Genomic DNA, 26,144 nt, shown 5'->3' with positions numbered 1-26,144 from the left:
CCGAAAATGTTTACAATTTGTATGGAAACACAAAAGACCACAAATAGTCAAAGCAATCTTGAGGAAGAAAAACGGAGCTGGAGGAATCAGGCTCCCTGACTTCAGACTATATTACAAAGCTACAGTCATCAAAACAGTATGGTACTGGCACAAAAACAGAAATATAGATCAATGGAACAGGATAGAAAGTCCAGAGATAAACCCATGCACTTATGGTCACCTAATCTATGGCAAAGGAGGCAAGAATATACAATGGAGAAAAGACAGGCTCTTCAATAATTGGTGCTGGGAAAACTGGAGAGTTACATGTAAAGGAATGAAATTAGAACACACCCTAACACTATACACAAATATAAACTCAAAATGGATTAAAGACCTAAATGTAAGGCTGGATACTAAAAAACTTTTAGAGGAAAACATAGGGAGAACACTTCTGACATAAATTGCAACAAAATCTTTTTCAATCCACCTCCTAGAGTAATGAAAATAAAAACAAAAATAAACAAATGGGACCTAATTAAACTTAAAAGCTTTTGCACAGCAAAGGAAACCATAAACAAAAAGAAAAGAAAACCCTCAGAATGGGAGAAAATATTTGCAAATGAAACAGCCAACAAGGGATTAATCTCCAAAATATATAAACAGCAGCTCAACATCAAAAAAACAAACAACCCAATCAAAAAATGGGTGGAAGATCTAAATAGACATTTCTTCAAAGACATACAGATGGCCAAGAGGCACATGAAAAGCTGCTCAACATCACTAATTATTAGAGAAATGCAAATCAAAACTACAGTGAGGTATCACCTCACACCAGTCAGAATGGCCATCATCAAAAAATCTGCAAACAATAAATGCTGGAGAGGGTGTAGAGAAAAAGGAACCCTCTTGCACTGTTGGTGGAAATGTAAATTGATACAGCCACTATGGAGAACAGTATGGAGGTTCCTTAAAAAGCTAAAAATAGAACTACCATATGACTCAGCAATCCCACTGCTGGGCATATACCCTGAGAAAACCATAATTCTGAAAGAGTCATGTACCACAATGTTCATTGCAGCTTTATTTACAGTAGCCAGGACATGGAAGCAACCTAAGTGTCCATCGACAGATGAATGGATAAAGAAGATGTGGTGCATATATACAATGGAATATTACTCAGCCATAAAAAGAAACGAAATTGAGTTATTGGTAGTGAGGTGGATGGACCTAGAGTCTGTCATACGGAGTGAAGTCAGAAAGAGAAAAACAAATACCGTATGCTAACACATATATATGGAATCTAGAAAAAGAAAAAATGGCTCTGAAGAACTGAAGAAGGACAGGACAAGAATAAAGACGCAGATGTAGATAATGGACTTGAGGACACAGGGAGGTGGAAGGGTAAGCTGGGACGAAGTGAGAGAGTGGCATGAACATATATACACTACCAAATGTAAAATAGATAGCTAGTGGGAAGCAGCCGCATAGCACAGGGAGATCAGCCCGGTGCTTTGTGACCACCTAGAGGGGTGGGATAGGGAGGGTGGGTGGGAGACGCAAGAGGCAGGAGATATGGGGATGTATGTATACATATAGCTGATTCACTTTGTTATACAGCAGAAACTAACACATCATTGTAAAGCAATTATACCCCAATAAAGATGTTAAAAAATAATCTGCAAACAATAAACGCTGGAGAGGGTGTGGAGAGAAGGAACCCTCCTACACTGTTGGTGGGAATGCAAACTGTTACAGCCAGTATGGAGAACAGTAAGGAGGTTCCTTAAAAAACTGAAAATAGAATTACCATATGATCCAGCAATCCCACCCTGGGCATATAATTGGAGAAAACCATAACTGGAAAAGATATATGCACCTCAATGTTCACTGTAGCACTATCACAATAGCCAAGGCATGGAAGTAACCTAAATGTCCATAGATAGAGGAATGGATAAAGAAGATGTGGTGCATATATACAATGGAATATTACTCATCCATAAAAAAGAACAAAATAATGCCATTTGCTGCAACATGGATGGACCTATAGATTCTCATACTGAATGAAATAAGTCAGATAAATACCATATGATATCGCTTATATGTGGAATCTAAAAAAAGGCTACAAATGAACTTATCTATAAAACTGAAATAGAGTTACAGATATAGAAAATAAACTTATGGTTACTGAGGGGTAAGGCAGAGGGAGGGATCATTTGGAAGACTGGGATTGATATATACACACCACTATATATAAAATAGATAACTAATAAGGACCTACTGTATAGCACAGGGAACTCCACTCAGTACTCTGTATTGGCCTATATGGGAAAAGAATCTAAACAAGAGTGGATATATGTATTTGTATAACAGATTCACTTTGCTGTACACCTGAAACTAACACAACATTGTAAATCAATTATACCCCAGTAAAAATTTAAAAAAAGAAAGGAAAGTGTAGAAACAAGAAGGAACAGTTAACAAAAAGTTGGTATACAAACAAACACTGTATAAAACAATAAAAGAAATATTTACTTTTGGCCTTTAGAAAAAAATTTTTTAAAAAGTCACGGTGTGGAGTTTAAAGTGTGCACATAGATGAGATTGCCTGGAGGACGGAAAGGGCAACAGTTCACTCCCTCCTCTGCGCTTTTGTACCAGGGCTGTACCTGGCCTAGCAGGTGTGCTGCTCATTTACATAGTCCCGCTCATTTGAATACATACCTGTCCCCACTACAATACTGAGAGCTCCTGGTCTGGCTTTCTTGCTTATTCATTCTTTCAATCACCAGCGCCTGCCACCAATATACGCTGACTGCAGAGTCTGTAAATGCTTTCTCATTGTTTTAACCCAGTCAGTGACTGATTCCTCCTTGAAATACGTTCACCTCTCGCATGGATTTCCTCTTATCTTTCTGGCTACTCCTCCAAAGACTCTTTTGCAGGTTGTTCCTCATTTCCCTGGTACTATATGTAGGAGGGCCCCAGAGCCCAATCTTTCACCTTCTCTTTCATAAACATATTCACTCCCTGGGGGATCCAATCCATTCTAAGGACCTAATATTTCACCTCCATGCTGATGACCCTCAAATTTCTATCACCAGCCTGGACTTCTCTCTCTCTTGAACCCAAACCTGACATCAAAGTTCTTGCTTAGGATCCCATCTGCATATTTAGCAGGCATCTCAGTCTTCCCACGTCAAAAACTAACCTCCTGATACGCTCCACAAAGCCTGCTCATTCTGAAGTCTTTCCTGCTTCAGTTAGCAGCAACTCCATCCTTCTGGTTGCTCAGGCCAAAACCCTTGCTTTTTCCTTTTCTCTTCCACCTACATCAGGTCTATGAGGAAACCTGTCACCTTCACCTTCAAAATACAGGCAGGCTTTGATCTCTTTTCACCACCCTATTGCCTGCCACCTGCTGCGAGCCACCATGTTCTCTCAGCTGGATTATATTAATAGCAATAGTCTCTCAGCTGGTCTCCTGCTTCCTCCCTTGCCCCTCCTTAAATCTATTCTCTGTACAGTAGCCAGAAGGAACCTGTTGAACATAAGTCAGATCATGTCACTCTGCTCAGAATCCCCCCTCCCCCCCCCCGCCCCCACCCCCGCTGGCTTCTCACTTCACTCAGAGTAGGAGCCCTTGACCTCAAAGCCCATGTGACGTTGCTCCCATTACTCTGCCTCACCTCTCACTCCTCCTCCATTTACTCCACTCCAGCCACATTGGCCTCCTTGCTATTCCCCTAACACACTCAGCACCCTCCTAACCCAGAGCCTAACAGGTGAGAGGCAAATGTGTACAGCACCAAAGAGACAATACAGGAGAATAAGCTTGGGGTAAGGGATGACTCCTTAACAAGACACAAAAAGAAAAGGTTGACATGTTTGACTTCATTAAAACTAAGAATTTCTGCCCATCATACCATAAGGAGGAAGAAAACACAAGCCTCAAACTGGGAGAAATTATTTGTTATATATATATATATATATATATATATATATATATATATATATATATGACAAAGGATTAGCATAAACTATAAAGTGTGCCCATAAATCAGTAAGAAAATTACCCCCAAAAACACAGAATATGGATAAAAGACTTAAGACGTTTCACAGAATGAGTAGCCCCTTAACTGTGTGAAAAGTTATTCGTCCTCATTTGTACTAGATAAATGCACATTAAAACCACAATAAGATACCCTTTCTCAAGCATCAGATGAGCAAAAATTAGGAAGTAGAAACTAGAAAGATAGCGAAGGGGGGTGAGGTTGTGGAGGAATGGCAGTGTGAATTGGTACTGCCACATTACCCAGTAATTTTAGTCCTGGTGTGTGCCCTGGAGAATCTCTGCACAAGTGGATGAGTACACATGTGCAAGAATGTTTATAGTGGCATCATTTGAAATAGCAAAAAAAGTTCATTCCCAAATGTCCATCAACACTAGAATGGATAAATATACTTCAGAATTAGAGTCCTATGAGTAATAAAATGAACTCAGTATGTATCAAGATGCATGAATGTCAAAAGTATGTCGTTGAAAAAAAGAAGCAAGTCACAGAATACATACACTATGGTTACATTTATATAAAGTTGGTGAAGAGCACAAACAAAAAGGATACCTTACATAAGGCCACACAGATAGAGATGTGGTAAAATTACGTAGAGAAATAAGGGAATAATTACAAAGTCCAGGATGGAGTGAGAGTCTGCATGTGTGAGAAGAATGAAGTCAGGGAGAAACACTGGAACTGGTAATGTTCTATTTACTCTCCTGTTGGTGGGTTCACAGATCTTCATTTTATTATAGTTCTTTAAATATTACATATATGTAGTGCACAGTCTTTTGTATGCAAGTCACAATAAAATATGTTGAGTGCAAAAAAGAGTGGAAAAAGAGAGTAGGTGGTTAAGCTGTGGAAATCATGTATATTATTAGCAGCACCAATGAGAACGAAACCAAATGTTACAGTATACAGACAGTTATGTGTGACTTGGGCTGAAATCTCCAGTGTCTTCACCATACATGGGTTCAAAAGGTGCTGTCATGAAAGTGGTGTACTCTGGAAAACTGTTAGAAAACTCAAAAAGTGGCCCTGGTGACGACAAAGACAATGATATTGAAGATGCATGAAACTCTTTAAAAGAATTTTTTTCATTAAATCACAGTGAAAAGAAGTACTTTTAAATTAACATGATTTTACATGTGATTTTAACTATGTATGTGTGATTCATTAATCTATACATTAAATAAGGCAAGTAGACATGTATTTCTTCTACATTTATAGAATTATATATATATTCAAGTTGGCCAAAAAAGTTTCCTTTCAATCGTCGTGTCGGTATTATGGGGTTATATTTGGCATACACGGTTATGTGTCAGATTGGAAAGGGTTTTACCTGGAATGAATTTTTGCCACTTCTGATCCACATTGTACTTCACACAGTGATTTCCTGAAGGAAATATAATGATCTGTTCATCGAAGAAGAACACATTGTTGGACACGTGGGATCGAAGACCAAAAACATGCAGCGACTGAGCTACCACAGTGGACATGGTCCCAGGAAGGAGTTTCGCTAAAGATGCAGCGCAGCTGTTGACCGTGGAGAAGCGCGTCACCCCGCCCACATTACCGTCCCCGCCCCCGACACACGCCCCTAGATCCTCCCCCGGACTCCTCCTCCGCCCCCTCCCCCCAGCAACCTTCTCCCGCGCGCCCGACCCCGCTCCCGCGTCTCCTCTTTCCTTTGGCCTTCGTGGCTTCCTGCTCCTCCGGACGACCCCGAGGGACCCTTCCCACCTGTCGCTTCTGCTCTCTGGATCACCAGAGCACGCGTGTATACAGGGTACTACGCCTACGAATCCCAAGCAACGCGGCACTCACAGACGCCGGAGCGGTTCCTATAGCAACGGGAAACCGGAAGTGTGTCAGCAGCCGGAAGCGGAACTCCGATCAGAAAGTTCAGCTGCCTCTGGGGGCTGTTGGGAGCTGGTGTTGTTCGAGTCCACGTGGAGCAGCGGGCGGGAGGGCAGGGGGCTGAAAGCGGGCGGCGGCGGCGACGAGGGGAGCCCTTTTCCAGGCGCGGGGGCCTCGGGCTCCTTCGCTTCCTCCGGCAGGTGTGGACGTGCGTGCTGCGAGATGGACACTCCCCCGCTCTCAGATTCGGACTCGGATTCTGACGACCCCCTTGTCACAGACAGAGAGGTAGGTGTCATCCGAGCTCGTGGGGCTGCGCGCAGGAGAGGGGTCCTCACTCCCCGGTACTGACCGCCGATCGTGCCCTGTAGTTGCAGGAGGCGTTTTCCCGAGGGCTTCTGAAGCCAGGCCTCAACGTGGTGCTAGAGGGGCCGAAGAAGGCCGTGAACGACGTGGTGAGCTCGGGCGCCCGGTTGGAGGGTGCTGGACTTGGGATGCGCGCGAGGCACCGTTGTGCTCGGGAGGCTGCGTTCTAGTCCCAGGAAAGACACAACCTGCGTATTGCCAAGAGGGTCAACTACCTGTCGGGGTCTTGGGGGTTAGCTCTTCTTCCACTGGCTTGTTACTGTCTTGCGAGCTTAGTGTCTGAATTTCCTAGAATGGCCTGAAGCAGTGTTTGGCTGAATTCAAGCGGGATCTGGAATGGGTTGAAAGGCTTGATGTGACCCTGGGTCCGGTACCGGCAATCCGTGGACCGCAGGCAACATCTCAGAACAAGGATCAGAAAGCTGTTGATCCAGAAGATGACTTTCAGCGTGAGATGAGCTTGTATGTGTGTTTTCAAATGTGGCAGAGGTTGTGGGTTCTTGTGCTGGAGAGGGGGAAGCCGTGGGCCCGTACTCCTCAGAGGTGTCGTAGGCCGGGGTGTAGGGAGGAAGTCTTCTTTGGACTGAAGAGCTAGGAGATTCTCCCTGGTTGAGAGAAGAGACCCTTTGTCCAGCAATCAGAATTTAAAGTACAGTTTATTTTCAAATACCCAGTTTTAAAGTTTGTGTGTGTGTGCAGTTAATTATTAGAACAAAAATTTGCTTATGGAAGAGGTCCTTATATGGGCTTTTCTTAGTGACCACATAAGAATGTATAATTGGCATTTGTTTGTAAGTTAATGGGCACTTCTAAAGTGGTCATTCTCTTAAACTACTAATTTATTTTTAGCAATACTCCCCACTCCTTTTAAAAAGAGTGTACATCTCAATTTCTCCCATTAAGTTAATGAGGTTTTATGACTGTTTTTGTTTGTGTGTGTGTTCTTGCTGGTGGAGGTCAGATGTTGAGAGTCCTGACCTTGGCTGCCTCATGAGAGCAGTGAAAAGGATGTAAGGCCTCTCTCCCTTAGCTTATTTTACACTTTTGTCCTACATCCTCAGCTACAGTCAGGCCCAGGCAGCAGTGCTTGCAGTATTGCCCCGCCTCCATCAGCTCAAAGTCCCTACCAAGCGGCCCACGGATTATTTTGCAGAGATGGCCAAGTCTGATCAGCAGATGCAGAAGGTGAGAAACAGAAATGGTTTTCTCTGGATAGCTGAGGCGTTGTACTTAAGTGTATTCAACTGGCTTATCTCCTTTAACATTTACACATAGGCATAAGCCCACTGATAGGGAATGGGTTGTCAGTGGACAATTATTATCTCAGTTATCTACATCAGATTCGTGCCAGTCACCACCAGTTGGATAAATGTAAGGGTGACATTTTCCTAATTTAAACAGTTAAGGGGAGGAAAGTACTGTAAGAAGTGTGGTCCCTGAAGTAAAGATGGCCTTTATGCATTTCCTAACTGGCTTGGTCATGGCATGATGCGTGGAAAAGACAATAGTTCTTTCCTGCCAATGCCTGGGGGCAGCACTATAACTGGTAGACAGTTACCTTTCTCTGGGCCTCAGTTTTCCTCTTCTGTAAAATGAAGGATTAATATATGGCTCAGATTTGATATAATTTAGAGTTAGGTAGAATTTGCCCTCATTCAACTTTGGGAGGCAGAGAATTACCAACATCTAATCCAAGATATACCTAAATAATTCCCTTGGGTCTCAAGCTGGATTTTCTTTTCTCAGTGTACTCAGGGAAGCTAATCTAGAGACGAGCCCAGACCCATCTCTGCACATTCAAACTGACAACTGCTCATCCTTTAACTGAAATGTGTATGTTTAATGCATGCTGCTAGGTACCTGATATCTGTTTGAGCTTTTATTGTGTATGTGGTGTATTGGAGAAGGGGGCCGAAGCTGCACATTCTGCCGACAGTAGGGATGGAGAGAAGTTCGTCTTCTCTCCTGGTACCATGCCATTTTGCGTAATGGATCAAACAGCACACCGGGAGGAGGGAGGTCGCTTTGATATTCTGGTTGCAAGGCTGAGACTTTTGGTGTCTTGGACAAAGTGGTCAGCCTTTGGGACTTATTGTCCTTGTGTGTAGAACGCAGGGCTTGGAGTAGCTGATTCACAAGGTCCCTTTGAGCCCCATAGTTTGCAGAGCTGGAAATAACTGCTCCCTGCTGCAGTGCATCCTAAGCAGCAGTCATCCCAATTTCAAATAACATAAGCTGATAATATTTTGTGTTTTAGATTCGACAGAAGCTGCAGGCTAAACAGGTCGCCATGGAGAGGTCGGAAAAGGCTAAGCAGCTGCGAGCACTTAGGAAATACGGAAAGAAGGTGGGAAGGAAAAGGAGCGGGGTTGGGATGGGGCCGAGTGTGTTTGTCAGTAGATTGCTTGGTCTGCGTTGGTTCCGTGCCGCGTGTGTGTTCCATCGTGTGTTTACTGTTTCACAGTGGCATGGGTGCTACTGTCCGTGAGCACAATCCCTCCTGGACACCTGTGTGTAGCCAGAGGTAGTGTGGTCACTACTGGCAAGTCATGCGCCTCTCTGGGCTGCAGTTTGCACACCTGTACATCAGAGAACTGGGTCCAGATCAATGGTTTCCCAACCTGACCTCACAGCACAGTCAACTGGGGAAACTTCAAAACAGATTTCTAGGCTTCGGGAACTCTGGGAATCTGTATGTTTTCATCCCTTGCCCCTAAAGCTTCTGAGATGTCTCCAATACACATCCTGGTTTGAGAATCACTGGCCTAGATGATTATAAAGTCCTTGAAGGAATCAATCATATTATTGATTGTTATCCAGTCAGAAAAAATGGCACCAGTATGTTTGAACTGTGACTGAGTTCCGATGTAAAGCCAGAAGGCATATACCATGAATCTTTCCTTGATTTCCTTATTTATTTTATGGTTACCTAAGAAGGAAGATGACAGGAACTAAACTTAGGGTTGTGGGAAGAAATGACTGAAGAGGATCAGCATGGGTGTTAAGACCTTGTTAACGTTTTGGACGTAAACACTTGTGATCTGGGTGCTGAGCTGCCGTCCACAGTTGCAGTTATTTCCCTGATGGATCCTCAGATGGGTATGAGCAGATTAGCATCCTGGGCTCTGCACAAGGCCAGCTGTGGATCTATTGGATGGATGTGGTTGGTGGTTGAGATCAACTCAAAGACTTGGGCAATTGGTTTAACATAACTTAAATTATCAAAGGAAAGAATAACTTAGTCGGGTCCATTAGCCCCTTGTTTCTAATGTGAGGAAACCTCAGGGCTGTGTTTCTCAGTGGGGGACAGATCTGCTTACCAGAGAACATTTGGCAATGCTGGAGACATTTTTGGTCATCGCGTCCTGGTGGGGAGCGTCCTGTTGGCAGCTAGAGGGCAGGGAGGCTGCTGAACACCCTGCGGTGCCCAGGGCAGGCCGTGCCCCCCCCACACACACAGTGATCCTGCCGCAGCTGTCATGGTGTTGAGATGGAGGAGTGCTGCCTTAGAGTTTAATCATCTCTTTTTGTCCTTAAAGCTTTTTTTCTTTGTTTTTCAGGGAGATTGTTTTCTCTGTTGGTACTTTCATGCCTAGCAACAGTAGGTTAGATATTTAATCTGCCCAAATATAATTAGTGGGAGAATTAGATGTAGACATAAACATGATTTGTGCAGTTTTGTAGGCAGGTTGTGTCACGGGGTAAGGGTGCAGACTGCCTGGGTGTGAATCTCAGCTCCGCACTTTCTCATGTGCGACTCAGTCAAGTTGTGTAACCTCTCTGTGCTTCAGTTTCGGGGTCATAAGAATTTCTACTTCACTGGGTGGTTGAGACGAGAAATAGAGACTAGACTCAGAGCTTTGGTGTAGTTGTGGCACACAGTCAGTGCTCAGCGGTGGTGGTAATGTCACAGCGTGGTTACTGAGAGAATGTAGACACTTGTAGTGCCGGCTTGGAGTGGGTTTAACAGTCCTGTGTCCACGTCCAGGTGCAAACAGAGGTTCTTCAGAAGCGGCAGCGGGAGAAAGCACACATGATGAGTGCCATTAAGAAATATCAGAAAGGTGAGTATATTCTCTCCTAAGGCTGCAGAGGAGCAGGGGTCCCTGCTAATTCTAACAAACACATAGTGCTCTAGAGGCTTGATTGATTTGGAACTATTGGACCTAAGGTTTGGGAATGGTGTGGGGAGCAAGATGGGCCTCGTAATACCAATTCCATAAGTAACACCCTTCTTTCGAAGCTTAATCTTTTCTTAAAATGGATGGCGCTGACCAAAGTACTTCTTCACTCCCAGGCTTCTCTGATAAACTGGACTTCCTCGAGGGAGATCAGAAGCCTGTCGCACGGAGCACGAAAGAAGGAGCCAAAGGCCAGCAGATGAAGAAGGGGTATGGGTGCCGGCTTCTGTTCTGGTGGTGGCGCATGCAGGGCCACAGTTCACGGTGTGACCTCAGTGCAGAGAGTGTGGCCACAGCTACAGGCCGGGTGATGGGCCCGTTCAGCCACATCGGTCTTTGAAGTTTAAAATGAGGCGATTTCAGGATTTGGCACATTTTGAGTGAACACTCAGTAGAAGTTGATTCCGCATGTGTGATGGTTAAGTGTACAGACGTAAGGTTCCCATCTGGACTCTGCCACTCATTAGGAGGGTGGCTTTGAGCAGGTTACTTCACCTTTCTAAATGTTAATTTCCTTATCTATGAAAATGAGAAAATTGTAAGTGCCTCTTAATATTAGGAAGATTGAAAGGGATAATGTTGGATATTATTATTGGTTCTTTTCGTTTACCTTTGTGCATTTCTGGACACCCGTCCTGGGGGAAATGGTCATTTCTGTATAATACAGTACATGCTGTGATAGAGGCATTAGATATAGTAGTCTGGAAGCACATTTTAGAAATATGTGACGTGGTCCAGGGGTCAGGGTCAGGTGATGACTTCCTGCAGGAGGGTCCACCTGAGCTTAGTCTGAGGCATGAGTAGGAAGGAATTAACCAGGAGAACGGGAGAGACATGGGGTTTCGGGAAGAAAGAAGAACACTAATGAGCAGAAGCATAGAGATGAGAGCAGCCAGCATTTGGTATCATAGGGACACAGTGTGGGCAAGGAGTGGCGCAGTGTAGCTGGGGGGACCTGGGCTGAGTACAGGGCAGTGTTTCTTGGCCTTGTGAGGAGCCTGGGCTGTATCCAGCAGTCAGTGGGGAGCCGCTGATGGGCTTTATTCAAAATAGCGAGCAGATCATGTTCATATTTTAAATATTTCAGTGTTGCTCGTGTAAGTGAGGGAGGCGGGGACTGTTACAGAAGTCCAGAGAACAAGATAATGACATAGAAGTGTTAACGGGGGTAGAGAAGAGAAAATGGGTTGAAGAAATATTCAAGAGGTTAAATTAGCAGGTCTCAGTAACTGAGCTGGGTGTAGAAAATGAAAGAAGGAAGAATCAAGGCCCACTCCAGGTTCATAGTGTGGGTGGCTGAGTAGATGGTAGGACCACCAGCCTCAAGTTAGGACATAGATACAGGAGCTGAAACCAGTCTAGAAGGGAGGTGACGTGTGACTTTGGATATGGCGAACTGAGATTCCTGTGGGACGACCAGTTTTAAAATGTATGACACCTGAATGTTAACTGCATTTAATATACTTGAGAGGAATTGAAACAACTGAGGATGATTTAGCAAGATTTACTGTAAGTAGAAAGGTTTCTGAAGATAAGTGGTAAAAGCCACACGATATATCTGGGTCTTTTCCTGATTCTTCCTTTGTTTTCCTGCTTTGGTGGTTAAGATTGTAAAGAGATGAGCTTGCCTGGGGAGTTTGTAGAGTAGAAATGTAGGGCCAAGGATGAGATTCTAGGTACAGTAGTACCTGTACAGATAGGAAACTGAGGGTATTGTTGGGTCATTACATTCATCAGGATTTGCAGTGCTGAGCGTAACGTGTAAGACCGCTTTTTTCCAGGCCCAGTGCCAAGCGACGCTATAAAAACCAGAGGTTTGGTTATGGTGGGAAGAAGAAAGGCTCCAAGTGGAACACTCGTGAGAGCTATGATGATGTATCCGGCTTCCGGGCCAAGATAGCTCATGGCAAGGGCCTCAAGAGGCCTGGAAAGAAAGGATCAAATGTAAGTGAGCCGGGGGCGCAGGTGAGGGGCCAGAGCAGCTTCCTCTCCCACCCCGCCCCTCCCCTTCCCTTTCTTTCCTGACCCTGGGGCAGAAGGCCAACTGCTGTGTGAATACACGTGGTGTTTCCTTTTCTGCAGAAGAGACCCGGAAAACGGACAAGAGAGAAAATGAAGAGCAGAACACGCTAGATAAGCAGCATCTTTGTATACAAAGACCAAGAAAAGGGGTGGAGACTTGGGATTTCACAATGCAATTGGATCCCTTCTGTTGGTTTCCTTTTGTAAAAATTCTTTCAATAAACTAAAGAAAAATTTTCAGAGAAATATATATTCTTGGTTAAAAACTCAGGACTAAAAGATTTAGAAGTTACTTTTTACATATTAAATAATGCTGCCATTTATTGATAATAAATAAATGAGCCCTGTTGAAGTTAAAAGCATGGACTCTGGGGCCAGACTGCTCGGTTTGACACCTGGCCCTGCTGCATACTTGCTGCTTGACCTTGGGCAAGTTAATTTTTCTGTGCTTTGTCATCTCCATGTAGACATGATAATAGTATCTACCAAAGAGGGTTCCTTTCAGCATTGAGTTAATATGTGTAAAATGCTTAGGACACTGCCTGCCGTATGAGAGTGTATACCTGCATAGGCTTATTTTGCTGGGTGGGGTGGCTCTCCCTAATGTCTGCTGAGCCATGGTGGTGCATGTTTGAAGCTTCTCCACTGCTGGCTGGGAGCTGGGCACAGGTTGGATGTGGTGGGTGGGCCATGTTTGGGCTTTCCTGTATCTTGAAAGGTGGGAAAGGAAGACAGCTTCCCTGCCCTCCTCTCTCTATTCCAGTTCAGAAGCCATACTTTAAGGAGGCTACAGATATCTGAGAACTCTATATGCTTAGGCAGAAAAAACAACTGATTTTCACATTGTTTCCTTGTAGCATCATTGGGACCTAAAAAAGGATCTCTCTGGTTTCCTATGATATTGAGTTTCTAGAACAAAAAGAAGGAATTTAGTTTTTGTAAACTAATTTCAATGAGCAAAATTCCAAGCAAACAAGTCATGTTCTCAGAAGACCACCATGTTTAACCCTGACCTATTTTGACAGTCTGTACAATGGCAGTGAATGGGGTAACGTATAGTAATTTCAATAAGGAGCCTCAGCTCAGAGACTTTGAATTATATGTGGAACATATTGAGAGCTTTAAGAAAGGTGAACACAGATTGCCAGAGTTCACACTAGTAGGAACAAAAGTAAATTACTGATTTGAGTACTTCTAAAGGTTTTGAAAACAATGTACCTTCTTTCCTTTTTTTTTTTCTTTATAGCAAATGGAATCACTTTCCTTAATTTCAGAGGTATACTTTATAGAACTCAGCATTAGCCCTCATACTGCTTTAAAATGCAATTCCATGCATTGAAAGATAAGTAGGAGCTAGCAGTTCCCATTACCGAGTCCAGGCTGTTCTTGCTTTGCTTTGTTCCAATATACGTGGACTTCAGCTATCAAGGTGCAGTTATAGCAGCTGTGTTCCTCGACAAGGCTGTTCATGTTTCAGTTACCAAAGTATTGTTAACCAAGTAATTGCAGAAAGTAGAAACTTGCTGCTGGCTCTTCAGTTCATAAACCACTGCATAGAAGAAACATAATGAAGAGTGGCCAAATACCACTGCTTTTGAAGTATGTGGGTGATTGGCCACTGCACACCTGTTATTTAGTTCATGCACAGGTGGCAAGGAGTGCAGTTGTGTTGTCTCATCTCCAGCGATAAACCCACGTGGCGTTTTACAAAAGTAAGTCATTGAAAGAGGGAATTGAGCAACAGATGAAAGTGCAGCAAAGAAATGAAAAGTGGTAAGGTTGGAAGTAAAATGGAATAGAATGCAAATGGAGTTATAGGAGAGACAGGTGATGAGGGAATGGAGACAAGGCTGCTGTTGTAGAGACTAGATAGAGATGCAGCGAGAGAAATAGTGAATGTGAACTTAACAGAATGAGGAAAATGATGGAAAGGATGATGATGTCCCAGAGGAAGTGACACTGGCAGAAAACTTCCCATTAAAGGGACTCTTGGAGATATTTTGTGGCATTGAAAGTACAAATGATAAAATGTTGGAGGTGAATCTGATAGGGATAGAGTAGGATAATTCGTTTAGAAATCCCACTAGGGGATTAAAGACAGGGAATTTTAAAGGCATTCAGGGGACTGTTGTAAGCTAATGACCACTCAAGAAAATCCAGTAATCTAGCAATGATCAACACTACCTTAAAGGAAGACCAGGTGCATCCGAATGCCAGGCACACTCAAGCCACAAACCCTGATAGTTAAAACACTGCCACCCCCCCAGCACCTTGATGTGTTCACCCACCCGGAAGCTCTCCAAACCCTGCAGTCTAGGGGTCTTTGGAGGTTTCACTATGTGGGCGTGATTGATGAAATCATGGGCCATTGGTGATTAATTCAATCTTGAGCTCCTCCTCCCTCCCCAGAGGTTGGGTGGTGGGGCTGAAAGTTGCAAGTTTCTAACCAAGGCTTGGTCTTCCTGGGGAGCAGCCCCCATGCTGAAGCTGTCTAGAGGCTGCTAAGAGTCACCTCATTAGAACAAAAGACCCTCCTACCACCCCTATCCTTTAGGAAATTACAAAGGATTTAGGAGCTCTGCGTCAGGAACCAGGAAAAGACCAAATCTCTTTCTGTGATATCACAGGTCACCCTTTGGTCATTGACCATGGATTCCTTAGAGCAAAAAGTTTGTAACAGTTACGAGATACTGGCCCCCTTCTAGATTCCCATGTAGTCACTAATAATTGGTCTAGTCCAGCCTTGTATGAAAATGGCTGTCAGGGTGAGGCCACTCAGCATTGGAGCTTCCATTCAGTCTTGGCACGATACAAAAGCAGGAGTGACCGCAGCAATATATGGCTTCACCCTTCAAGGCATAAGTCAGGAAGAGCCAGATGGAAGAGATACAGAGAGCAAGGGATTTGGGGGCAGGGTGGGGGGCAGTGCACAGAGCGTCCATGCCCTCCCTGGGCGAGTGACTCTCCCAGCACCTCCGTGTGTTCACCTGCCTGGACGTTCCCCGGTTCTTGTTTCCCAGGACCTTCAAATGGTATCATGTGTGTATGTGCGGGGGGGTCTTTTCTTTAGAGCTGTTTCATTTTTTCAGAAAGGAGCCCTCTAGCTTCAAAGCCGGGGTAAAAATGCAGCATGTGCGAGTGAGAGGTTCAACCTCCTTTTCACAGATGGTCACTGTCTTCAGCCTTACACCTCACCCTGACCCCACGTCTTACTTAGTGTCCCTGAGCCCTGGGCTTTGCCCATTTCTCCAAGAGTAAACCTCCAACGTGGGAGCCGTTACACACCTGGTGCTGGGGTGTGTGGAGGAGACTCCCTGCAGACCCCCTCCCAGTGGCCATTTCAGTTCCCTCCCACACACCCCACTCTTTCCAGAGTCCTGACCTCCCTCCAGAGTTCTGGGGGGCGGAGCTCTGTGCTCAGAGGTGTCCCGCTCGCATTTTGTGGTCTCCTCCACCCTCTTCCATCAGCTTTCCGTCTTTTAAACATGGCTTCAGTCTTCTGGGCTGCTAAGGTTTCTCTCTCATTTTCTCTGTTGTGGGTTCATACCTTTTAAAAACTCCATTTATTACTGGGGTCTGGAAGGCAGAGGAGATATCGTAGGCCTTTAGTTTGCCATCTTTAACTGGAATTCTCCCCCTAGTTTATTAAATTAAGGATATGAACCAGAAGGGAGAAATGTGAGACTCAGGACAGTAAAAGGCAGACCTAGGCTTTAAAGTGCCTTTTTTTTTTTAACCTGGGAAGCACACACTCTGGGCATTAACGACAGTGATTGACAGCACTGCGGGAACACTACTTGTGGTGACCATCTTCTCCCAAGCTCCACATTTTAGCCTTGTATAGAGTGATGTCTTTGTAGACCCTGAAGTGGTTCAGCCTGCGGTCATCGCGTTGTGGGTTGACCTAGAGAAGGGAATGCAGACATCAGAAAGAAGCCAGTAGGGAAGGAGGAAGACCTGGACTTGAATCAGGCCTCAGTCTCCTGATGTGCAGCCTCTGGTGCTTTTCCTTGCTAAACCCTGTTTGTGAAATAAAGACAACATTTCCACCAAAAGACTTGCAGGGTTGCATGAGAATCTCAACTGTGCAGAGTTGCTGCACTGCCCTTTCCCGCTGCCTACGGTGGAGGCCTGTGGACTCTTCCCCCCACTGGCATGGACGCTCCATGAGGGGAGGTGCTGCATCTGTATCCCAGCACCTGGAACAGTACCCAGCACACACAGGGGACTCAAGACATATTTGCTGAATGAAAGATTGGATGTTGTTGAAGTAGTTACACAGAGAACTGAGTAAGAGTGAGCCCTGGGACACACAAATCTCACGGAAGCTACACTGTGCCCTTAACTAAAAGGTTATACTTTCATCAAATGTTACCAGGAGACCAGAGGCTGAGCGATACTCACTGAGTGTGGCTTCCCCAGAGTCCCAGTACTGGGGTTGGAGTTCTCTGCCTGTGCGGGGCGAGGTGCCGCTGGGGGCAGGAGCCCTGTGTTAAGTTGGGGCTGATCAAACCTCTTCCGCCCCCAAACACATCATTCTGAAAGCTTAATTACCTTGTATGGTTGCATGACCCCTGGATCTAACTTTTCTGGGTACGCTTTCTTACTTTGCCACCAGTGCCATCTGATGGCATTGTCCCCAGGTTTAAAATGAACAGGTGTGGTGTATTTCCAGACCCTCTGAAACCCCACAGTGACTAGTGATCTGGGGGCCCTCGCAGGGCAGGGCTGGCCAAGCCAGTCTCATTTCTCCTTCCTGTCATGGCTGGTTGGGCCTGCCCTGAGATGTGCTGGGCAGAGATGCAACACTTCTACCCATACACTTTGTACCCATGGGAGCCAGGCCTTTTCTCTTTAAGAAAATGAAGAGTAATGAGTTAAATGACTTGTGCTTTGTGATAGTTTTCTACATTGCTTAGTTATCTAACTTGGAGGATTTTTTCTTCACTCCGCCTTCCTTCGTTCACAGGCCCCCTCTCCATTCCCTTATTCACTGTAAATTATGTGGCCCCGCCTCCCATCCTCCTCCTTTACCCTTTGAGCGTTTATCTCTTCCCCAGCTGCCCAACAGCGCCTCTCCCTCTGGACTCAGTTCTTGGGTAAGAGGTGAGGGCTCCTGCTGGAAGCCTCTCCCTGTCTTGCACGGTCTCCTCCCTCCAACGCGATGCCCCATATCTGAAGAGGGGCTGTTACAAATGAGCAGTTATTTGCGCTCTTCACTGGTAAAACCTGGCTCACTGAGCTGTTTATTCCAATCTCCAATCTCCATGCAGCCCCTGGTCCCTGCGCAGGACCAGGGGCTGCAGAGCCATGCCCAGACTGGAGTTGTATAAATGGGCGAGAAAGGGCTTCCCTGGTGGCGCAGTGGTTGAGTCCGCCTGCCGACGCAGGGGACATGGGTTCATGCCCCGGTCTGGGAGGATCCCACATGCCGTGGAGCGGCTGGGCCCGTGAACCATAGCCGCTGAGCCTGCGCGTCCGGAGCCTGTGCTCCGCAACGGGAAAGGCCACAACAGTGAGAGGCCCGCAAACCACAAAAAAATAAAAAATAAATGGGTGAGAAAGACAGGTGCCTGTAGAAATATGAGGACTACAGGGTGTGGGGAGTTCTTGGGAAGGGAGCACACTAGAAAATTATTCACCAGATAAAGACAACAGGGATTAAGCCACCAGGCCAGGAGAAGCACCGAGTTGGTCCTCAGTTGGGCCCCATGCCGTCTTGTCTATTCTTCCCCCTCAGCATCACAGTAGCCCGCATTTACTGAGCACATGCTGTGTGCTAGGTACCATTTTAAGCAGTTTATATATGTCTCAGTTCATCCACACAACAAACCTTCAAGTGTTGACACTATTATCCCCATGTTAAGGCAGATGAATGGAAGTTAAGAGAGGAGAAGTTCACAGAGCTAGAGAACATTGGAGCTGGGATTTGAACGCAGGCTGTCTGGCTCCAGGGTCACCAGGTTACATTGATGCACTGATACTGAGCTGCAGCTCTCCAGGTGCTCAAGAAGCCCAGGGGGAGTGGGGGACAGAAGTGTCTTAATGGGCTTTAGGGAAGAGGTGACTCCTGGATTTCATGTAGGGTGAGTGGGACTTCTCAAGGAGTGAGGGCTGGGGGCCAGGAGGCATCGGCAGGGCAGCAAATATAAAGACAGGGTGTGGAGGTCTTCGTGCCTTTGAGGTAATGAAGGAAATTCTGACACAGCCGAGGAACAGTGTCTCCAGCCTCACATCTTCCACAAAAGAAACAGATGGGCTCATAGCCAAATCTTAACAACAACAACAGTAATAACAACTTGGGGGAAATACAGAGCAAAGTTAGGTGTTTCGTAACTCTGATTTTTGAAGTTTTCCTACGTAAGGTACAAAACCCAGAAGTCAAAATGGAAACAATTGGCACATTTGACTACTTAAAAATTAAAACCTTCTGTATGAGGAAAGACATAATCAGAGTTGAACGACAAGTGTAGCAGGAAGCTCTTCAAGTTGTCTATTCAAAACCCTGCATTTGGGCTTCCCTGGTGGCGCAGTGGTTGAGAGTCCGCCCGCCGATGCAGGGGTCACGGGTTCATGCCCCGGTCCGGGAGGATCCCACATGCCGCGGAGCGGCTGGGCCTGTGAGCCATGGCCGCTGAGCCTGCGCGTCCGGAGCCTGTGCTCCGCAACGGGAGAGGCCACAACGGTGAGAGGCCCGCGTACTGCAAAAAAACGAAAACAAAACCCTGCATTTCTTCCTCAGGAGCAGAAGCCCTATATCATTTAGGGAGATCACGTGCTAAAGACTGCGTTGGCCAGGCTCCTTGCACCTAGGATTGATTGCTCCAATCAACGAGGCAAATATGTTACGGGCATTTGCATTTTCCAGAGAAGGGGACAGAATTTAGAGATGTAGGTGATATGCCCGAGACCACTCTACTAACACCTGGGAGAGCAAACTCAGGCCATCTGTCATCAGCAAAAGCTTTGCTTAATCCACACTTACCAGCATTCACTACATGCCACGCACTGTCCTAAGCACCTTACAAACACCACCCCATTTAAGCCTCGGAGCAATCTTATGAGATAAGTGCTGTAATATCTCCACTGTACTAGGAGGAAACTTAGTCACAAAAGAGCTTAGTCCCTTACCAGGGTCACATAGCTAGTACGTGGTAGTAAGAGGTCAAAGCCCAGGCAGTCAGCTCCATACTCTGTTCTCTGAGCCACCACTGGATTACCTCTGACCTTCCAAGTGAAGGAGACACACTTACCAATGGCTCTGAGTCCCATCCAATCTCTTGACTTTCAGTCTGTGCCTCGGGGTATTTCCTCCTTGGTCCCTGGGCAGCATGGTGGATAAGATTTAGGAACCTGGCTGGGAGACGAGGCATGAGTTATGAAGGCGTCAGGCTTTGGGACCAAACGAGAGATCCTGTGCCCTTGACTCTGACACATCCTTTCTTAGAGGCAGAGCATCGGCCTCAGAAGCTTGCCTAGGCCTCGCGACACAGGTATCTGGTTCCTCCACTCATCTCTCAACAAACATCTGTTGAGCACAAACTCTGTGCCAGGCACTGTTTGGGCCCTGGAGGTAGAGCAGAGTGAGATAGACATGGTCCCTGGTCTCCTGGAGAGGTAGCCTAGGTGAGGGAACAGGGGACACAATATACACCTATAAAAACAAACCCAGTGGTGGCAGACAGTGATGCAAACTCTGAAGAAGGGAGTTGGCAAAGGGGCATGTCGGGGCAGGGCTGGCTACTCAGTAGGAAGGCTCGCAGGAGCCAGCCCTGAGAGAGGCAGAGGAAAAGCACGCCACAGGCAACAAGAACAAATGTCCTGGGGCATGAGCGAGTTTGGGCGATGTAGCTGCAGCAGAGAGAGTGAGGAGCTGGGCTGTACCAGGTGAGGTCAGATCCTTCTGGATTGAAATCAGCATGGCTGTCAACACCAGGTATATCTGTAACTCCACGGCTTAAGGACTTAGACACATTTCATTTGCAATCTACCCTATCCAGTCTCAATTTGAGAGAGGCAGTCTGACAAGGGAAAGAAGCTGGCTTGGTAGTTGGGCATTCGTGGCCCTTCCACTACTAGCTTGACAGGTGGTTTAATTCTCTGGGCCTCACTTTGTTCATCCGCAAAATGGGAGGAAAATATCTACCTCAGCAAGATGTCTGAGAAGTAAGTGAAGGACTGTGAATACAGGACCTGGCCTCGGGCCGAGCTTATCCTGAATACAAGGCAGCTAGTAATGAACTCCTGCCCGGTGTTTGAGCCCCTCACCACCTGTTATTTCCCTTACTGCTGCAAGTCCCCAGCTCCTGTCCTTCATTCTAGCCAGGCTGATGTCTCCGCTGCAGATAACAACCTTCCTTTCTTGGATTGTTCTCTATTAGTCTATTTACTTGTCTGTCTCTGTGGTGCTATGAGAGCCTCACTCCTCCTTCCCACCCCTCACTTCCCACCCTGTCCTTCTACAAAAATCACACATCTTTCCTCTATCAAACTCCACTCTAAGGTAGAGGGGAAGGAGGAGAGCTTGCCAGAAGGATTAGGCTTCCCATCAAGTATCTCTCTTCCCGCATTCCCAAACGTGGCCCCCACGCACCCGTACTTCCCAGCCATGCCAAACTCCTCACAGTCCGTGGGCCATGCTGTTATCTCATTTCTGTGCTTTTCCATATACCTGGAATGTCCTTCCACATTCTTCTCACCCTGACATACTCCACCTCACCCTCTTATCCCCTCGTCCAAGAAGACTTCCCAGAACTCCACTGCCTGAGATGGGCACCTGTTTTCTATGCTGCTGCCATCCCAATCTTGTTCTCTGTTTACCTGTGTATTTACTAGTCTGTCTCCTTGACTATGGTATGAGATCCCCAGCCCCATCCTAGTGACTATCACCTGGTAATAATGAAAATAATAACATGTCCTGATCACCAGTGTACCAGATACTGTTCTAAGCACTTGGGTTATTTTGTTTAGTCTTCACAATGCCCTTAACAGATAGGCTCAGAGGGGTTAAAAAACTTGCTTGAAGTCACACAGTTAACGAGTGGCAGAACCAGGATTTAAACTCAGTTAGTAGGACTCCAGAACCTGTGCCTGTAACAGCTAAGTATTGGATGGATGAATGACCGTAATGTCAGGGCCATTAGGAACATGTTTTTGGCTTGACAGTTAATAAACTGGCTGTTTATTTGAATGTGTCAGTCTCTTGTGAGCTTTGTCAGTATGAGCCCCGTTTTCAGATGATCAAACAGAGGACTGAGGCCTGCCCCCAAAAACCACTGCCCTGAGAGACTCCCAGCCGGCTGCCTCTCCACGCTCTATCTCAACGGTATCCTCAGACCCCAGACTCACCATCTGCAGGTTCCTCCAGGTTATCATGCCAAGACATGGGCTTTCTGGCGATTGTGTGAACTAGAGAAAAACAGCATCACAGATTCAAGTTAAAAAACGATCTTCCTGGCCTCTCTGAGACCCACCCTAGGCCAGACACCCAGTCAGCACTTTCTGAGTGTCTGTCATGTGTCAGGTATTGTGCTGGGCACTAGGGCATTAAGACCTTCGGGGACCTCACAATCTGAGATGCACTGTCCTGTATGGTGGCCACCAGCCACATGCGGTGACTTGAATTTGAATAATTTAAATTTAATACAATTGAAAATTCATTCCTCAGTCCCATCAGCTGTATTTCAAATGATCAACAGCCACATGTGGCTACTGGCTACGGTTTAGGGCAGCACAGATAGAGAACATTCTCATCATCACAGAATGTTCTCTGGGACAGACTGGTCTATGGGGATGCAGACATATGAGGCAGCCAGAGACAGTGATATATACCCAGCAGCCCATGCGATAACAGAGGTGTAGGATCCACGGACATCTATTCAGCCCGTAATTACTGGTGCACTGGAGATAGGGCTGCAAACAAGAAAGAGGAGGTCCCCGTACTCCCTGGGCTTCCACTCTATTTGTGGTGATACTCAATAAACAGATATATAATATCAAGCAAATATAAATGGGATGCACAATATAAAGCAGGTTACATGGGTAAACCCACGTTGATGGTGGGGTGTAGTGTGGGTGATAGGTCTCTAAGGACATACCTTAGAGCAGAGTCCTGAATAAATCTGCTGTGTGAGGCTATGTGGGAGGGATCCAAGAGTGAGGTTGGTGAGTTAGAGAATTAACTCTAACTCGAGAGAAACATCGAGAGGCAGAGTAACTCTAGTGGAAGGAGCTAGGAGGAGAGTAGTAGTCGATGAGCAGAGGCCAGAAGGAACCAGTGATCTCCAAGTGTTTTATCTCAAACTCCTACCAGTAAAAAAACTTCCGCATACGAATATTTATATAGTCTCTATGCACTACTGTCATATGTTGACAAAGCATCATTTCTTTCTTTATACATAAGTGTAAACATAGATACAAATTCTAATATTTCCTCACTTAATCCCAATGGATCATATTAATCCTGTGTCCAAGGACCATGAGCTGGGAGCCCAAGCGCTTTCCCTAGGAAGCCTGGATGCCGCTTGAAGGGATTATTTAAATTGTTGAAATAGACCAAGTTTAAACAGAATTGGACGTTAAGTGGTTTTCTTGGAATTAGTAGCTGGCGGCTCCAGAGGAAAACCAGGTTAGTTATAAGCTACATGAAGACGTACATTTTCTGTACTCTCACCCCGCCCTCCGCAAAGGTAAGTGTGTGAGAAGGTGGGTATAGCTGTCGTCATCACTTCACTGTGTATACGTATATGTATATCTAAACAGCACGTGGTACACCTTAACTCTATGCAAATTCTATTTTTAGAAATGGCATTACATTTTCTTTACAAAGCTGAGCTGCAGTGGACTACAGTTAATCAGGCCCAGGACTGGGGGAGAAGTTTGGAAAGAAGGAACAATATTTATGAAACTGAAGATGATTTAGGAAATCCATGCATCTAAATATGGTGGGATAGAAAGGCTGTGGCTGGTGCAGACCAGGCACTAACATTTTTATTAAAGGAACAGTGTGCGGGTTGGGAGGGGAGTCAGGATGAAGCTGGGTGGGCAGCAGAGCTAGGTCCATGGGGGCCTTAGGTACGGATCAGGTTAAACCTTAGCTCAGAATCTGTGGGACCACTGAGGATTTTACAGAGGGACTGGATGATCAAATCCCCTTTAGCACAGCTTTCGCCAGCAGTGGTGTAGGGGAGGGTTGGAGAGCTGGGCCTGGAGGGAAAGAGAGAGTTAAGAGCCCATCAGACCAATGCAGGCAGGACTGACGAGGGCCTGGGAGTGAGGATGGAGAGAGAGCGGAGACAAATGAGGTGAGGCAGAGAGACCTCGCCATGCGTGATGGTGTTTCCCACTGAGGCGGGAACATGGGAACCATCATGTGAGAGAAAGGATAAGGAACAAACAGGACAGTGCCTACTCAGCTGTGTGGAGGGAGGGAGAGAGAGACTGAGGATGACTCCCAAGCTTCTAACTTGGGAGAGAGAAGGGCTGTGGTGCCTTTGGCTAAAACCAAACATTCTGGAGTAACTGCAGGTGGGGGAGGGGTGCGGGACGAGCCTGGTTTTCTGAACCAGTGCGTCTGAGGTGCCTAAGGGATGTCCCGGGGAAGGGAGCCGGGAGGTGGATGGGGACGTGGGTCTGGGGCTCCATTTGAGACTCGGTAGCATTTAGGGGGAGCTGATGTTACAGGACCAGATGAAACCGGCCCAGGAATGTGCAAAGTGAGGAGTGGGGGTGTGGCCATTTTATCAGGGGGCACGTTGGACCCTGAGTCTGCTCCCCTTGAACTTTCTGAAGGTCTTAAGACAATGTTAGAAGATGGAAAGAAATCCTTTAATAGCAGCAAACCAAAACACATGCAAAAGAAAACATAAAACCTGCAAAATATTTCAAAAGCAATTTATAAAAAGCCTTTCAAATTTTTTACAATAAAATGTTATTTAATCAGGACCTGGATGCATTTTAATGTATCTGATACTTTCGATGTGATGGGGGGTGAGACCCCTCTCCAACCCCAAAGTCATAGTTCCTGAAGGCTATGAAGGGACGAGAGGTCACAGGAGGCGTCTCCTACTGTGCTCCACCCAGCACCCCGCCCACATCTCTGCCGACTCCTTCCTGGGGGCGCCCCCTTTCCCTTCCTCCATCCCGCAGCTCCCCTCACCCTTGCGGAGTGGATTCACATGATACTGCGTGTGGAGTTTCTGGGTTCGTAACTCTTTGAGGTACAATTCCCGCAGGATCTGGTTCTGGTGGACCTCATCTGCGATGGCCTTCTCCTTCTGGTGTCCAGCCATGGCCTTGGCTCTGCTGTGTCTGGTCAGTACCTAACCCCTCTCACCGCCCTTTGGACGCTCACCGGCTGCCAGGTCTCCAGGCAACAGAGTCCCAAGCCGTCTCCAGGCAACACGTGCTAGCTCACCCTCCTCCCTTGGACCTCATTCCTGCCCGTCCACCCCCCTCCTCCCCAAATCTTATAACGCGCGGCCCGCCCCTTTGGCTGCTCAGCTCACCTTCCCAGCTGCTCAGGACCTAGTCTGGTTACAGAATCGCGGCTGGACACCGCCAGAAAACGACTGGCCGTGAAGTGATAGACCCGAGAGGTAACGAGCTTAGGACTGGACCTCACCTTGGCCAGTCATTTCCTAAAAAAGATTTTGGAAGTAGTCAGAAACCTCTCCACTTGTGTTTTGTTTGTTTGTTTTCTGTTTTTGTTTTGGAGGCGCTGTGGCATGTGGGATCTTAGTTGCACAACCAGGGATTGAACCTGTGCCCCCTGCATTGGAAGCTGGAGTCTTAACCACTGGACCACCAGGGAAGTCCCATCCTCTCCCACTTTAAAGCAGATGCCCAGAACTGAGACCCTCTATGTCTGTCTCACAAACAGTGGAGGTTTCCTATCTGAGAAGACATTCTGGCCCATATCAGCCATGTGATAATATAGACAGAATAACCCTAACAGTACCTTAGGGACTTTACAGTTTATTTATTTAAATTTTTAAAATTGTGGTAAACACACATAAAATTTACCTTCTGAACTTTTTTTTTTTTTTCGGTATGCGGGCCTCTCACTGTTGTGGCCTCTCCCGTTGCGGAGCACAGGCTCCAGACGCACAGGCTCAGCGGCCATGGCTCACGGGCCTAGCCACTCCACGGCATGTGGGATCTTCCTGGACCGGGGCACGAACCCGTGTCCCCTGCATCGGCAGGTGGACTCTCAACCACTGCGCCACCAGGGAAGCCCTGAACCATTTTTAAGTATTGTAGTTCAGTAGTGTATAGTCACATTGTGTGAAACCGATCTCCAGAAAGTTTTTATATGCATTAAACAGCTCCCCGTTGCCTCCTATCCCTAGCCCTTGGCAGCCACCACTACTGAGCCTGTGCTCTAGAGCCTGCAAGCCACAACTACTGAGCCCATGTGCCACAACTACTGAAGCCCACGTGCCTAGAGCCCATGCTCCACAACAAGAGAAGCCACCACAATGAGAAGTCTGTGCACCTCAATGAAGAATAGCCCCTGCTCGCCTCAACTAGAGAAAGCCTGCATGTGGCAACGAAGACCCAAGGCAGCAAAAAAAAAAAAAAAAAAAAAAATTAAAAAACAAAACAAAACACATAAAGCAAAAATTGTAGAACTGCCAACTTTTCTATCTTAGTAATTGATAAAGCAAGTTAATAG

General features: G+C 46.3%; 3 protein-coding genes across 4 annotated transcripts in view; 1 reads left to right on the top strand and 2 right to left on the bottom strand.

Moving 5' to 3' along the window:
- Positions 1-5,539, bottom strand: part of CFAP57 (cilia and flagella associated protein 57) — a gene marked incomplete at its 5' end in the record, with an annotated part of 76,646 nt that extends 71,107 nt beyond the window's left edge. Inside the window, one exon of the mRNA XM_079923718.1 lies at positions 5,383-5,539. Coding sequence (XP_079779844.1) covers positions 5,383-5,539 — 157 coding nt within the window. The remainder of the gene's footprint in view (positions 1-5,382) is intronic.
- Positions 5,540-5,688: 149 nt separating this feature from the next.
- EBNA1BP2 (EBNA1 binding protein 2) lies at positions 5,689-12,696 on the top strand. Its single transcript, XM_079923682.1, has 9 exons — positions 5,689-6,188; positions 6,272-6,355; positions 6,559-6,728; positions 7,328-7,451; positions 8,524-8,613; positions 10,255-10,330; positions 10,564-10,657; positions 12,229-12,391; positions 12,530-12,696. The coding sequence occupies exons 1-9, from the start codon at positions 6,123-6,125 to the stop codon at positions 12,578-12,580; spliced, it is 918 nt and encodes a 305-aa protein (XP_079779808.1). The 5' UTR covers positions 5,689-6,122; the 3' UTR covers positions 12,581-12,696.
- A 3,566-nt stretch (positions 12,697-16,262) lies between these two features.
- Positions 16,263-24,759, bottom strand: CFAP144 (cilia and flagella associated protein 144; the record flags this gene model as incomplete). 2 transcript variants are annotated; one of them, XM_079923697.1, is made up of 4 exons in its annotated part: positions 16,263-16,373; positions 19,723-19,826; positions 21,818-21,877; positions 24,627-24,759. In XM_079923697.1, the coding sequence occupies 4 exons, from the start codon at positions 24,757-24,759 to the stop codon at positions 16,263-16,265; spliced, it is 408 nt and encodes a 135-aa protein (XP_079779823.1). The 2 variants fall into 2 exon arrangements, with proteins under 2 accessions (XP_079779823.1, XP_079779824.1); XM_079923698.1 differs by lacking the exon at positions 21,818-21,877.
- Between the last annotated feature and the right edge of the window lie 1,385 nt (positions 24,760-26,144).

The sequence above is a fragment of the Stenella coeruleoalba genome (genome assembly GCF_951394435.1).
Source record: "Stenella coeruleoalba genome assembly, chromosome: 1".
Classification (NCBI taxonomy): Eukaryota; Metazoa; Chordata; class Mammalia; order Artiodactyla; family Delphinidae; genus Stenella; species Stenella coeruleoalba.
This window is presented reverse-complemented; position numbering and strand designations above follow the sequence as displayed.